This window comes from Leptosomus discolor, chromosome 10 (genome assembly GCF_034619465.1).
Source record: "Leptosomus discolor isolate bLepDis1 chromosome 10, bLepDis1.hap2, whole genome shotgun sequence".
Lineage (NCBI taxonomy): Eukaryota > Metazoa > Chordata > Aves > Leptosomiformes > Leptosomidae > Leptosomus > Leptosomus discolor.
The window spans coordinates 12106089-12120400 of record NC_141400.1 but is presented as its reverse complement, the minus strand read 5'-3'; the positions used below and the strand labels follow the sequence as shown (position 1 = coordinate 12120400).

Sequence of the window (14312 nt, the reverse complement as noted above, 5' to 3'; positions counted from 1 at the left end):
AAGTAGAAAGAAATCATCTAATTAACACACACACACTCAGTAAGTAACCCTGGAACACCCAAAAACAACTCCAAAGCACAGAAAACAGCTCTGTCCCTGAGAAGATGGCTGCCCTACTTTTATAGAATTATACTGCTTCATAAAACACCCCCTGAGCCTGAAGGATATTTAAACTCCAATGTCAGGCTTTAAAAATTTTCTGGCCCAGTTTTAGTGATTTATTCCATTACATACTTTTACATGAAACCTGCTGGCAAATACTGCATGGAAACCCCTGTCTAATGACCACTTTGGCTTTTTCCCTGGATTGCTCTGACTTAATCTCAACTTTGTGCTTCCTTGAGTTCATGTTTGGTTTTGGTGTCATCAGACAATGAGCTCCACAGAGGAGGATTTGACACAACTGTGCTCAGCTAATACTGTTCAGTTGAATCTTGACAGCTTTACTGCAAAGGCTTGCAAAAGCCAGCAGTCAGAGCTAAGTCCAAGTGAAAGTCTGCCAAAGTCCACAGAAAAAAGTTATTCAGGTCTTATCCCTGAGGATAACCAAGCAACACTTAAACAAGACTAAAGCAGCATGTTCTGCAAAACACCTTTACAGAAAATGGCAAAAAGGTTATATAAACCAAAGGAACATTTACATTAGGACACAGACTCAAGAAAAGTCAATAAGCCATTGTTAGTTACAAATCGTCTTGAAAAGTACGTGCCAGCCATGGACACTAATGGCATGGAGGTGCTACGGCCTCATTCCCTGGTACAATACCCACAGTATCTCCAAGTCAGGAATATTTGCCTTCAGCCTATTCTTCAAGCCTGGCAATTCAAAGAGTGACTTTCCAAACTGATCCAAATAAATGTGTTATTCTCTGGTAAACTAAAATGGGACACTGAATCAGAGAGGCACTAGCTGTAGTCCAGAAGAAATCCTTTAACCTGAGCTCTTTGGCCTCAAAAAAGTAGGCAAGGCACAACTATCAGGCAGAACCACTTTCCTATGACTTGTTATATATTTGATTAAAACTAGTCACGAGTGAACCTCCAAGTCCTTTTCCTTCCCGAATAGCTTTACAAGGCAGGCAACTGCAGTGATGTACCAGGGCTGTCTCCCACCACAAGGCTCATTTCTGTCCACCAGTCCTGGAGATATTCTGTTGCATTACTAAATCAAGATATTTCACGAATGGACACTTCTGCTGCCTGTGACCCTGAAGGGAGCTTGACATTCCCTCCTGCCATAGATTATTACAGCACTCAACACTGAAGGACAAATTCAGTGGAGATAGGCCAGGATCACCTTTCCTGGCAGCAGCTGCTGCCTCTTCAACAGGACAGGCTGCACAGGCAATGGGAACCAGGACAGGGGCATCTCTTGGCTAGGCAGCCCATTTCCCTTTCTAGCCTCCAATAAGGAAGTGCTCTTCTTGAGAGTGAACCACCACCCACATCCTAGACATTGCTCTATGGATGAGGTGGGCCATGCCCTTGAGGTGAATGTCTCCTTGTGCTGACTATGAAGATAGAGTCCATGATCAGGTCATACAGAGCTATTAATGGTTAGATGAGACTAATACTGAGGAGTAGGGAAGTGCCTGGAAGCTCCAAGGGGAGGCCAGGCCCTCATCAGAGAAGGGATGGCACTGACTCATGGCAGGAAAAGATTTACCCACATTGTTTAGTAGAGCAGAACATCAACAGACAAATACATATGCACCACTAGAAGTACCATGCCAGGGAGTAAAAGGGGCAAAAGGGATGAGATGCAGCATTAGATTCAAGCATTGGAACAGGCTGCCCAGGGAAATGGTGGAGTCACTGTCTCTGGAGCTGTTAAAAAAAAAAAGTATAGATACAGCACTTCAGGACATGGTTTAGTGAGCAGGGTGGTGTTAGGTTGACAGTTGGACTTGATCTTAGAGGTCTTTTTCAACCTTACTGATTCTATGATTAAGACAGAAAAACGTTGCCAAGTGAGTTTATTGAACAAGTGTTTCAGGAGTCAAGGAAATAAGAGAAACTGAAGGAAAGTTGCTGGGGAAGATCAACCCATGGGAAGTCACATGCGAGGGAGCTTGTCTTTCTGGGTTGGACTCCAGCACACACTTAGCATTCAGTCATACTCATGAGGTGGATAGTCCTATTGCTTTGCCTGGTGAGAAAAGGAGAGAAAAGGGTTAGACACAGAGCATATTCAGTGCTGAATCCTTGTTCCTCATTTCACTGGTCTGGACTGGAGGTAAAAGCCCAAATACTCCCTTTCATTATTATCATTAAAGGGAAGATGAAATGTTTCACACATTTGATACAATCCAGTTGGTTTGCTGAAGTACTTTCCACATGCCCTGATAAGCTTGTGGGACATATTATATGCTGGTGAAAACAAGTTAAATATCTTTGAAGTTAACAAACAGGAGGCCACGTACAGATCATAGAAACAGGCCCTTCACATTTTCCCTTAAAATGAAAAAAAAAATCTCCTTGCACAAGTCATGCACCTGAAACGTCCAGTATATGCCCATAAGCAGCTAGTCAAAAGCGCATTATGAAAACAGCCCTGAATTTGTAGTAGGTGCAGGAATTGATCACGAAAGGAAGGGTTTTACACTTGTACATACAGGTAGGCATTGCAGAAAAAACATCTGTTGCCGTATGTTCTGCCATCAGAGCCACAGTGGGGCAAATATTCCAGGGTGCAGATAGGAGAGATTTCTTGGAAGTCCTTGCAATGCTCCTGCACACAGAAGATAGACATGAGTCTCTCTGCCTGAGAGCAAACCATGCCCCCCCAGCAAAAGGAATGACAGCCCACTGAGACATGAAACTGTCTGGAACACCACAATAAACAACTCTCTTGTCCTAGTGGCAGATGGGATTTTGTACTATTTCTGCTGACTGCCATGACTTTTCCTGCGCTGTTACAGAGCAAGGGGATGCATGATGGCTGGTTTATGAGCAGTGTGAAATTTCCAAGGGATCTCCTCGGGTCCGCACACCACTGCTCCCCCAATTTGTAAGCCAGAGCAGAGGACAGTCCCCCATGAGTGTAACAGACACTGGACCTCACTTTTTGGTCCCATCCTTTCCCACTCACTTTTGTAATATCCTCTTCACAGCGCCCGTTCTTTCTTTTGCCAAGATTGGCCTGATGCTCCCTGGAGGAAGGAGAGACCGTCATTAGCCACAACCTTTCGATTACAGCAACAGTGCAAGAACAAACCTCACCCCGACATGGCACACAGGAGATTTTCAGATAAACTAGCATAGCATTGCCGGCACAGCACTAACAAGAACATGCCGTTATGGACCAGGCATGTGTCTTTTGGAATAACACTGTTCCCAGTTGATGCATCCCCCTTTGGGGGGCTCTGGGGTCAAATGCCCATGTCAAACCCCAATGAGGGCAAGCAGGAAAATGAGGGTAGACAGACAGGATCCATCCAGCACAGGGTTTCAAAGAGCACCTTTGCACATTACTTGGCACTCACAGATCCAACTACTGCCACTGCGAATTCCCCAGGGAGAAGGATGAGTACTTACAGGTTGTGGGCACACAGCGCACACTCACTGGCGTAAGTGACACCATCGGTACCGCAGATGGGATTGTAGATCATTGTGCAGGCCATCAGCTCTCTGCCGTCCTTCAGCGTGGAAGTTGGGTACTGGCTGCAGTTGAGCTGGGGAACAAAGATGGTAAAAGCTCTGGCACGGGCTCTGCTCTGTGCAAGGGCGCCCAGATACATGCATATGCCTCTGCATTTTAAGATCTGCCATAGGACGAATTATGGTTGTATATTAACTCATTTTTCACAGAAAACGAGCAATTTCCTTTCATAGCCTTATGCTGGAGAAGACTGAATCAAGGCTTGAAGGTAAACATTACTCATTCAGCTTTATATATATCGTGACACCCCTACACCTCGCTGAACCTACCGGGATATTACAAAAAGCAGCTCAAAAATAATCTGCAAATCAAAATGGCATGATTTATGCACTTCCTGCAAGATGGCCAACTGCGACCCAGGTGTTTTTCACGTCCCACGTGAATGGAGGGGAGATGTTCTGACAGGCCTTTTGTTGCAATGGGACAGCTCCAAGTGTTGAAGTCTGCCAGCAGGACTGACAGCAGTTGAAGCGGATTTACACCGGTTGAAGAACTGACCTTGCATTTTAGCACTCCCAATTTCTCCAGTGTGAACCCTTCCTCTCTGATTTATGTATCTCGCTCAGTCTGAGCACAGAGCGTCCTCAGGAAACAAAGGAATGACATTCCATGGTTTGTTTGTATAGAAATGAAATATCTGACACAGGATGTTGACTCTTTCAAACACATGGTAATGAGATGGCTTTGTTCTTCTATTCCCCAGTGACTGTAAATAATTTAAAGCTGGCCAAATATAGTTAATCTGGTATTTTTACAAGATTTATTGTTGGTATATATTAGATCACATTGCATTTACAAGAAAACAGAGAGGGGTTTGAGTCCCCTGGTACATTAGGTATCAGCATTCAAAACGCAGGCAATTTCCTATCTTTGCAGAGCAACATTTTGTACAATGCAAGCGTTCAGAAGGCACCAGACACCCTGGGTCCTCTGCATCCCCTTCCCATATTGCCAAAACAGACTGCTAAGCTCCTGCAGCAGCTATGATAGACTGCAGCGGGAAAGGAATTTCTTCTTGTAAAGCCCTAAATAATTTATGCTACCTGTCTCATAACTCATTCCTCACCTGTCCTCTCCTCTTTCTTTCCCTGACAGCACGCAGGACGTGCACAATGTTCTTGCTGCCAGGAGGGTGACATTCACCCACAGAAGGAAGGGCAGCACAAGCTGTGACCCCCAGCGGAGGCTACACCGTCAAAACCATCCAGCATTTATTCAAGTTCTGCAATCAGCACCAGCTCAAGCTTTTATTTTTCTTTAGGTTTCACTTACTTGGATAACTTCCTCTATGCACCTTCCATCGTGCTTCTTGGCAACATTGGTTCCAAATTCACTGGAAGACAAAGCAGAATTAAAAATGCTCAGCAAGCATCTCTGTTGAGCTCTCAGAGGGCAACCTCCAGGGCTTACATGTTATGGGCACACAGCACACAGTCATTGCTGTAGGTGGCACCATCTGTCCCACAGATCTCACGCAGGATGAAGGGGCAGGCTGAGATGGTTTCGCCAGTTTTGGTATTGCTCAGGTACGTGCTGCAGTCAACCTGAGGAGACAAACCAACAATGCTGGGTCAGCTGCTGGGAGATGGAAGACTGCCTCATTTGCAGTCTGTCCACTCTGATCCTCCAGATTTTAAAGGCTTCTGACAGAGGAAAATCCGATGTTTTTCTAAGTTTAGCCTTCCATAATTAAATGAATTAACTAATTGTAGTTGGGTTTAGTATTGTCTGCTAACAGAGGGAACAAAAGGACAGCTGGCCAAAAAGATTGTTTTCCTAGAGTAGTACGTATGCAAGTTTTAAAACAAGCATTTAACCCAAGGAATCTTATTTAAAGTGTTTAACATTAAGTCCAGATTGACAGTTAATGAAATTTGAGATTTTGTTTCAGCTTTTTCAAAACAGCAGCAAGAACTGTTTCACCAGCTCCTGTTGCAAAAGTATTTAAAATATATAAAATCTAACGGTTTAAATATTTGAGAATAGACCAACACCTATTGGAAGTCAGTCTACACTAGCTAAGCATCACTGACACTTCACGGTCATTTTGCATAGTTTCCCCAATGCAGTGGCTCTTATTACCCATATTTCCCACATGGTCCAAGAGCAAATTAAAGCAAAGACAGCATTTTAATGATGTGTCTTTACTATAGAAAATATATTGCAGTCCCTCAGGATGCATGAAATTATTTTTGGTGCTTTAGAGCTGCTCTACATAAGCAGAATAAATGTGTTGAGATATTATCAGCACATACTGTTACTGTGCAGGATAATAAAGCTATTTCTGTATTCATACCTGAGAGCAGATTTTTCCTGGCTGACCAGAGCACAAGGATTTTTTTTAACCTGCCTGTCTAGCGCAATGGAAGTCCTAGCACTGAATGAACACACGGACATCTAACACAGACTTCTATCTTCCTCTCCTACTGTGCTGAAATGGGCTGCATGCTTCTTGGGCTGCCTCTGATGATTTCTATTCAGAGATCTGCAGTACTGGGACTTTTTTTTTTTTTTTCCGAAGTCCTGGCCTGTTTCCCTTCTGTCTTGCCCTCATGTACAGCACAGAGGCAGCAGCCACTGTGAGCGGCTAGGGAGAACTGCAGCACCAGCATGAGCCCTGTACATCACCCCTCCATGCATTTGGGAGCACAGCAGTTGCACTGAGCCCAGCCAGGGTCTTCCTGGAAACTGGAGAGAAAGTAGGAGACGGAGCTTATTTTATAGTTAGTTACACTTACAGGAATACTTTCCTTCTTGCATCTTCCCTCATGGCTTTTCTTAACGTGAGTCCCATGTTCTCTGAAAGGGAGAGTTTGGCGTTAGCATGGTCACCAGCTAAGCACTGTGACATTCAGGTGCCACAGAAAGCAAACCAAACTCATAGCCAATATATATGACAAAGGAGGCATCTGTTTGCCTGATGAAGCAGCTTCTCTCAGTCATTAGCAAGCGTAATCCTAAGCAGTAAGAGACATATCAGGTCTCCTCACTGTGTGCTATGCAGCAGCCCCATCCATTCTTTTCTCTGCCCAAATACCACAGCCCTCAGTGTGCTCAGATCGAGAGTAGGTTCTTCCCCAGCTCCCGCAAGGAGCACAAACAGAGCATCAGGGAACAAGATCAAGGTGACAGGGACTTTAGGAGGTTGAGAAACAGGAAGAGGCATATAGATATGTTGGTATCAAAAGAAAAGCTGTCTGGAGCAGTAACCATGGCTAGTTATTCCAAATAGAGAGTCCTATGTACAGTACTTACGCATTATGGGCACAGATGCCACATTCATTGTCATAAGTAAATCCATCTGTGCCACAGACTGGGAGCAGGATCCTTGGGCAGCTTATCAGGGCTTTACCACCCTCAATCGTTCTTGATGGGTATTGACTGCAATCGATCTACAAAAAGCAGGAGTATCAAGTGTGGGGAAGTCCTTGTTCTCCAAGAAAAACCCCAGTGTAACCTCCTGCCATGTCTTTCATGCTGGGATGCTGAGACAACAGTAGTGCTATGTCTCAGTTCTCTCAAAGCCAGACTGAGTCAGTTATGCATGAATCCTCTCATGCACAGAGGGAACTGCACAGCACTGCATAGTTTGTGAGATGCCAAATCACTGGGGGAAGTAGCTTGGTCAATCCCAAATGCAAGATATGCCAGAAAAGAAAAAAAAAAAAAAAAAAAGAGAAAAACATAGTCCTCTTTTCATTCTGCAATATAGATATAAACAAAACACCAAAAGAGTGAAGGAATTCAGACTTTGCTGACAATGCATTTGAAGAGCATCCTCAAAGAAAGATCCAAGCCCAAACTGACCAACTTCCACATTTATGTGTTGGCATGTCCTAGACACCAGCGCTGGGACTTCTCAGCTGATACACTCAGATCAAAACTTCAGGTGTGCTCCATGTACCAGAATATGTTCACACCCCAAAGGCTGGTGTAGGTATGAATTCGTAATGAAAACTCTGTGCCTAGCTCCCACACAGCCCATCTGCCAGGGCTATGCAGGCAAGGAGGGCCCAGAGGACACTTGCCTCAGGACAGATGGGATTTGTAGACATCTTCAACACAAGGGGCTGACAAGACTTAATAGACACGTGGAGAAAGCCAGGCTTCAGGTCAGCTCACTTTCAGAGTAGATGTAGCCTCAGAACCTTTCAGTTGATACAGCCAGGAGGAGAAATATGCCTTACACTGAATACTTACCTCAGAAGTCTCCTGTCTGCATTTTCCATCATGCTTTTTGCCAACATGAGTCTTATGTTCTCTGGAAGAGGGAAACAAAGTTGAATAACTACATGTTTAACTTCTTGGTCGTAGTCACGTGTGAAATTAAGCAAACCAGAGCTTCAAACTCTATGAACGTCTGAATAGCTGTCTGAAAAAACTAGCAGAATAGCTACATTACTCATTAACAAGCTCATTGCATCTTCTCATAACACGCAATTTAAAGCAATATTCTGAATTATTTCTTCCTCTGCTCAGCCACTGACCAGCCCACAGACTAATCCAAGGAGCTGCCATCTGACTCTTCAAGGTTTCCCTTCACGAGCATAGAGAAGGTACCAGAAGGAAACTCAAGGTAAGTCCAAAAGCAGTTCAGCTTCTAAGAGACTTGAAGAAATAGGCATGAGCAGAAATGCAGAAAGATGGTTCTTAGGACTGCAAAGCATTGCTGGCTACTTAGAAGGAGTGCTCTACCTACAGCACTTACCCATTGTGGGCACAGATCTCACATTCATTATTATATGTAATGCCATCTGTGCCGCAAACTGGCCTGAGGATCCTTGGACAGGATACTAATACTTCGCCATCTTTAGTGGGTGTTGTTGGGTACTTATTGCAGTTAATCTGTCAAAATAAAGAGAATTAGCTCTGGTGGAGCCCTTGCTACACAAGAAAAGTTGATGCAAAACCTTTTCATTCTGTATCCCAAGCTCCACTATTTCTGCAACAGGACAAAGCCCCAATACCCTAAAGATAAATCTTCAATCAGAAATGAGCTTTCTGAATACTATCCTAGTTCTCTAGGAGTCAAGAAAAAGAACTATCTTGGAGAAGGAATCCTTCAGGCAGAAGAACATCTACAAAATTTTGCGCCTGTTCTCACGAAAAAAAAAAAAAAAGTCTTGAATTTAGTGGGAAATATTTTTCACCAGCTAGAAATCTGACTAATACTGTTTTGTTGGTTTTCTCTCTACTTCTCCAGCTCTGTGATTCCTTATTACTTCAGGTTCCCTATAGTTAAGCACAGCGTTTGAAAGGATAGACAAAAAATGGTTATCAGGTGGAGAATGGACTTTCTACATCCCAGAATTTTGGTGTTGAAATATAGAAGCTTCTCTTCCTGAGGCACAAGAGGCTGGACTCATACCAATACACAATAAACTATACTCTATAAATAGGTACATTTAGTGCTCTTCTGGGTCCCTCTATGTCTGTAAAACCAACCAGCATGGGAGTTTTGAATCTCTGTTGCAAAGGGTGGAAATGCTTTTGATCTCCAGAGAGAAGACTTCCAACCTGCACAGCATGTCGGCAAGTGAAGTCTTGGGCCTCCCCTTCCCCTGGGCACAAAAGCCAGCTTAGTACATCGGGACAGCACTAGCTCACTGCAGCTTCTCATTTCATATCCATCTCCTTTCTCCTTCATTGGTTTGGTGTGGTATGCATGGTGTGATACTCTCTCTGGAACAGGGAGGATGAAAAATTCACCCTCGCTGCGCAGAAAAGCAAAGCATGGACTGGGACCCTCTTAAGCCTTGTCATAGAGGTCCTCTTGCAGTTTCCTAGAGAAATCCGTGGGGTTCTCGGGGTTCTATTAGCAGCCCTAAGAGATGGATTTTTTACTTCTATTGCACTTACAGAGACAATCCCCTGCTTGCATTCTCCATCATGTATTTTGCTAACGTTGGTGTGATGTTCTCTGGAAAAAAAGAAATGCTTTAGTTAGGAAGCCTTTAGAATAACTTTTCCCATTACACTCTAGGCACTGGGACAAGAAAGCAAGGTCCCACCCTCCTTATGGGACACTACAGGTGCTTGACTTGTCTGAATATGCCCTGCAGATGGTAATAGCAAACACACTGTATTTCCATATCACGTGGTAATTAAGTATTAGGTGTTACAAGTAACACCTTGATCTGTTTGTGGCTCTCCTCTGGTTCTTTAGTGATTCCCCTCATAAGCACAGACAGAAAATGGGGAAGAAAATCAGGCTGGCTGGGGAATTACAAGCAGCCAGCTCCAAAGAGATCTACAGACACACCCACCTTAAGAAAGACTAGTGTTTTACAGAAGTGCTTCTGAGACCCTTAACTATTCCTAATTATCCAGAGGGATGTTTTATGTACAGGACTTACGCATTGTAGGCGCAGATTCCACATTCGTTGTCATAAGTGAAACCATCTGAGCCACAGACTGGATTCAGTATCCTCGGGCATGCTATCATGACATGACCATCTATTGCAGTCCTTCGGTAAATACCGCAATCAATCTGTACAAACAGCAGGAATAGAGAAAAAAAACCCACATTTTATATACAAAGATATAACACTTTATACATAAAGAAATAACACTCCTACATAGTCTGCTTACTCCCCATCAGCCTTTGGGGACAAATCCAGCATCAAATTAATTCCACTATCAAAAGTGGAAGCCAGAGTCCGTTCTGTGGGAATTCTCTCCTGCTGAAAAGAATTGGCATAGCAAAAAAGACTATGATTTGGATTTTGTGAGGTGCTTCATAAGATCCTGCTGGAGCTACCCAGGCAGCAAGATCCAGCCTTCAGCCAACACATTTTCATTCTGTTCCCAATTAAGGAGGCTAGAAGTCTGAATCAGAAAAGCACAGAGACGTGATACCAGATAGCCCATAAAAACCCTCTCAGCTTTGGTTATCATCAGATTTTAATTCCCTTTGGGCTGTGCAGACTGCCCATTCTGTGTTCCCTCTTGTTTGGTGAACTGTCCCCTTTTACAGCCAGCTGAAGTCTTCCACAGACTTTGTCTTACCGTAACAGATTTCGGCTCACATTCTCCATCGTACGCCTTCTCCACACTGGCCCCGTGTTCCCTAGAAGAAAGCAGACTTGTGTCAGGGATTGCAGAAAGCTGCATCGCCTCGAGGCTGGTGGTGTCAGCACCCAGCTGCTAAGTCACATGCTCCTCTGCCTGGTCCACCTTTGGGGGATGAAGCTGCCACCCTCACCTTGAGCCCCTTGCCCCATGGCTTCTGCTAGGTTTCCAGCAATACTCACTCATTGTAGAGGCAGATCCCACACTCGTTGCTGTATGTGGTGCCATCGGTGCCACAGACTGGCTCCAAGTTCCTTGGGCAAGCTACCCAGACTGTCCCATCCTTGCCAATGCCTCTGGAATACTGGCTGCAGTCAACCTGTGAAAGCAGCACAGAATCAGTCCCAACATTGACTCCCTCATGGAAAGAAACCCCATGCAGCCTCCCACCACCACAGCGCCTGCAGCTCCTGCTGGGAGGTAAATTAGACATATTATTTTGAATCTGCTCAGGCAGTTAGGTGGAGTGAATCTTCTCTACAGAAGTTTCTGATTATGCTTTCCTGCTGGGGTCCGGGGGAGGCCTGGCATGGAGGAAAGATTGCTATGGATGAGACAGTGCCTAACGAAAGCAGCTGGTAATTGGGAGCCTGGCTGTACACCAGAGTCCCTCAGCTCAAAATCTGATAATTTCAAATCATGGTGCAGTTTCTGGTGAGTTACAGAAGTCTCAACTGTGTGGGAAGAACCTGCAGACAAATCCATCTCACAGACCCTGCTGTTTTCCTCTTTATGATATGGATAGAAAACCTATGCAAGGAACACAGTTCTGAGGGTCTTACTGTATAGAAAAAAATATCAGAACCACAGTCTTCGATGCTTTCAAGCATATAATCTTAAAACTGTATTCCTCACGAGGAGGTAATATACTGCCTTTGGTTTGGAGCAACTAAATTACTTCTGGGTTGATATAATAGGATTGTATAATTATGTCTCTCCGTTTTATTTAATGAACTGAAAATAGTGTAAAAAAATTTGGGATCTTTTAACTTTCTCATGAAATTGGCAATATCATCCAATCATGTACTGGCAAATTTTATTTGAACAGCCAAGATTTCATGAGATTTAATCCACTTGCTCATCAGGTAATTACATACTGTTTCTACTTTACCAGAAACCTGGAATAAAACAGATCTGTAGCTCACCTCAACTCCAAAGGAAATACCTGAAAGAAAAAAATTAGACAGAAAAAAAGTAAATCAAGTTATTGACATGCAGAGAGATACATGTAAATCTTTGAATGAAATTGTTAAATTCAGTGACTGTTGTTGGCTAGTTTATTTGGTTTAAGAAAAGATAGGCGTTTACATCATGCTAGCAAATGGTCACAGGATCTATTAAAAGTTATTAATTAAAGTTGCATTGTACTTTTGAGGAGACACAAAACAGGGGAGAGCATATACATTAATCCAGGGATCAATTACAGGGAAGCGATACAGGTACTTTCAATTCGGTAGTCTTTGATTTTAACCTCTTCTAAGAGACTTTCTATTTGACTTCCAAAACTTCAGGCATGCGTGTTTAAGATGACTGTTGACCACTGGCACTGTCCATCTCCAAACATATCCTTCTCGTTTACCAGGAACAGCACAGTAAACTTACAGAGCAATCCTAGAGGTTAAACTTTGCATTTGTACTGCTCACATAGATAATGACACCGTATCTAATAGTTTTACTTTGCCCTTATACACAGTACTCCCGTGTGCAAGCTCCTTCCCTGCACTAGGACTGCTTCTTCAGCAATTTGCTCCTACAAACCAAGATGATGAAAACAGGCAGCTGTATGAGGTTTGCTGAAACCTCAGTCTTGAAGTCTAATTTTTTTTGCTATGCTCTCTCAGGAAGAATATTTCTTCATAGAATAAGGCTCTTCTCCGTGTCACAAGACCCAAACACTTTTACTGAAACGAAAATTCAGCTCTGATTCAGCTAGATCGATCTCTGCAATATCCCGGGAAATACTCACCTAAGCAGCAGCAAAGGGCTAGAGCGACCTTCACAAACACCCCTGTTATCTTCATGGCACACAGAAGTACCGCTCCAGTGCAGCCTGCTTGCTTTCTGTGCGGGTGAGGAAGATTGCAGGGAGGAGTAGGATTATATAGCACACCAAGGTATCAAGTGGTCCCACCTTATTAGAAAATTCTCCAAGTGTGTCATCAACACTCAAAGCCAAAAGCATATTTACCCAGCTCTAGATTTATAGCTAATGATTGACGCAGGCATGTATGCCAGCAAAGGGCCTTTTGTGTGGCTCGAGGGGAGCATGGAGCGTTCAAGGACCGCTCTTTTCCTGGATGGATCTTCCCCAGGCCTGGGCTCCCCCTTGCACGCCTGTGGCACATTGCAGGCTCACATCTACCCTGCAACCAGCTAAATGCAATTACATCTTTCTGCTCCTCTATAGTTTTCAACTGAGCTACCAGTCGATAGCCAAACCCTTCGTTATTTAACCTCATAGTGTGATTTTGTACTCTTCACAGCTGTGTTTCATCCCAGTTTGAGCCCAGGCAATTTCAGCCCAGAAGATCAACCAGTGCTCCACAGGAGAAATCCTGCTCTTCTGTTTCAAAAAACTCAGCAGTGTTCTGCATCACATGCCAACTTTCCCTGTACTACAGCAAGGAGCAAACCCATGAAGTTTGGTCCCAAAAATCCATGGTTTTCGCTGTTCACTGATAACTCCCATAATATCCTCTGCTCATCTGCTAACACCTCCCCCATGGCCAGTTCCCGATCCACCTCATCAAGCCTAAGTGACACCATCCCACAGGGCAGCAGACCAAGTATTTTTGATTTCTACATAGACTAGGTGTACTGCATTTCCTTTATCTACAAAGTCAGCCAACTTTGCAAAGATTGATATTAGACCATGCATGGTTTCCTTCCTGAAAATTCACTGTGTATATTATCCTTTTACACTTTATATCTTTAGTTTTCCTCAAATTTCTCCTGAAGTTTTTCCCACTATTAAGGTAACAGAACTTGAATTGGTCCTGAATATTTTTCCTGTCCTTTATTTAAGGAGATTTTTGGAAAGTCTTTAGATTGGTCTCAATCCCAGCCTTCTCAATGGGGATCCTAAATTCTCCAAAGTTCTCACTAACTTTTAATCTTTCAAATTCTGTACTGGGTAATCAAAATCCTTACTGGCAGATTTATTTTTGACATAATTTAAACAGAGTGAGCTTGTGTTGAATCATCCCAGCTTTATTTTCTAAGAGAAGGATATTTCTAACATCTTTCTCACTTGAAAAGCAAATCCACAATAACACAATTTTGGGGATTACCTAATGGAAAATTCTATTTGCTTTCATATCCAGGAGATCTGCTAATATTAGTAGTTTGCAGTGTGCTTCTGCAAAGCTAGTGTCCCCAAATGCCAGCATTTCCAAGTATGTTAATCTCTAGTGACACTAGAGAGATCTCTATTCATATATCTTGTCTACATTCCTTCCTCCTGATATTCAGACCCAATATTCTCCTGCCCTGTCCCTTATCTCAGTTCCGCTAAGTGTCAAGGACTCCAGACCTTTGGACCAATGTAGGCCCCAGCTGCAAGGACCTCTGTTCATCCTAA

At 43.5% G+C, this 14312-nt stretch overlaps 1 protein-coding gene across 2 annotated transcripts; it reads right to left on the bottom strand.

Annotated features, from left to right (window-relative positions):
• Positions 1-2103: 2103 nt before the first annotated feature.
• LOC104350229 (serine peptidase inhibitor Kazal type 5) lies at positions 2104-12753 on the bottom strand. Of its 2 annotated transcripts, none has more exons than XM_009955996.2 (16): positions 12699-12753; positions 11878-11897; positions 10915-11051; positions 10670-10730; positions 10018-10151; positions 9521-9581; positions 8370-8506; positions 7862-7922; positions 6917-7053; positions 6400-6460; positions 5072-5205; positions 4934-4994; positions 3538-3674; positions 3092-3152; positions 2616-2731; positions 2104-2149 (listed from the first exon to the last, which is right to left on the bottom strand). In XM_009955996.2, exons 1-16 carry the CDS (start codon positions 12751-12753, stop codon positions 2104-2106), a joined length of 1419 nt encoding a protein of 472 aa, XP_009954298.1. The 2 variants fall into 2 exon arrangements, with proteins under 2 accessions (XP_009954298.1, XP_086327163.1); XM_086471037.1 differs by having other exon boundaries at positions 9527-9581.
• Positions 12754-14312: the final 1559 nt, after the last annotated feature.

Bases quoted from the DNA above. Each gene is read 5' to 3' on its own strand.
- LOC104350229 (XM_009955996.2), bottom strand. From the start codon at position 12,753: ATGAAGATAACAGGGGTGTTTGTGAAGGTCGCTCTAGCCCTTTGCTGC. The intron at 7,923-8,369 runs GTAAGTGCTGTA...TCCCTCTTCCAG, and splicing joins GAGATCTGTGCCCACAATGG to AGAACATAAGACTCATGTTG. The intron at 2,732-3,091 runs GTGAGTGGGAAA...TTCTGTGTGCAG, and splicing joins GTGAAGAGGATATTACAAAA to GAGCATTGCAAGGACTTCCA.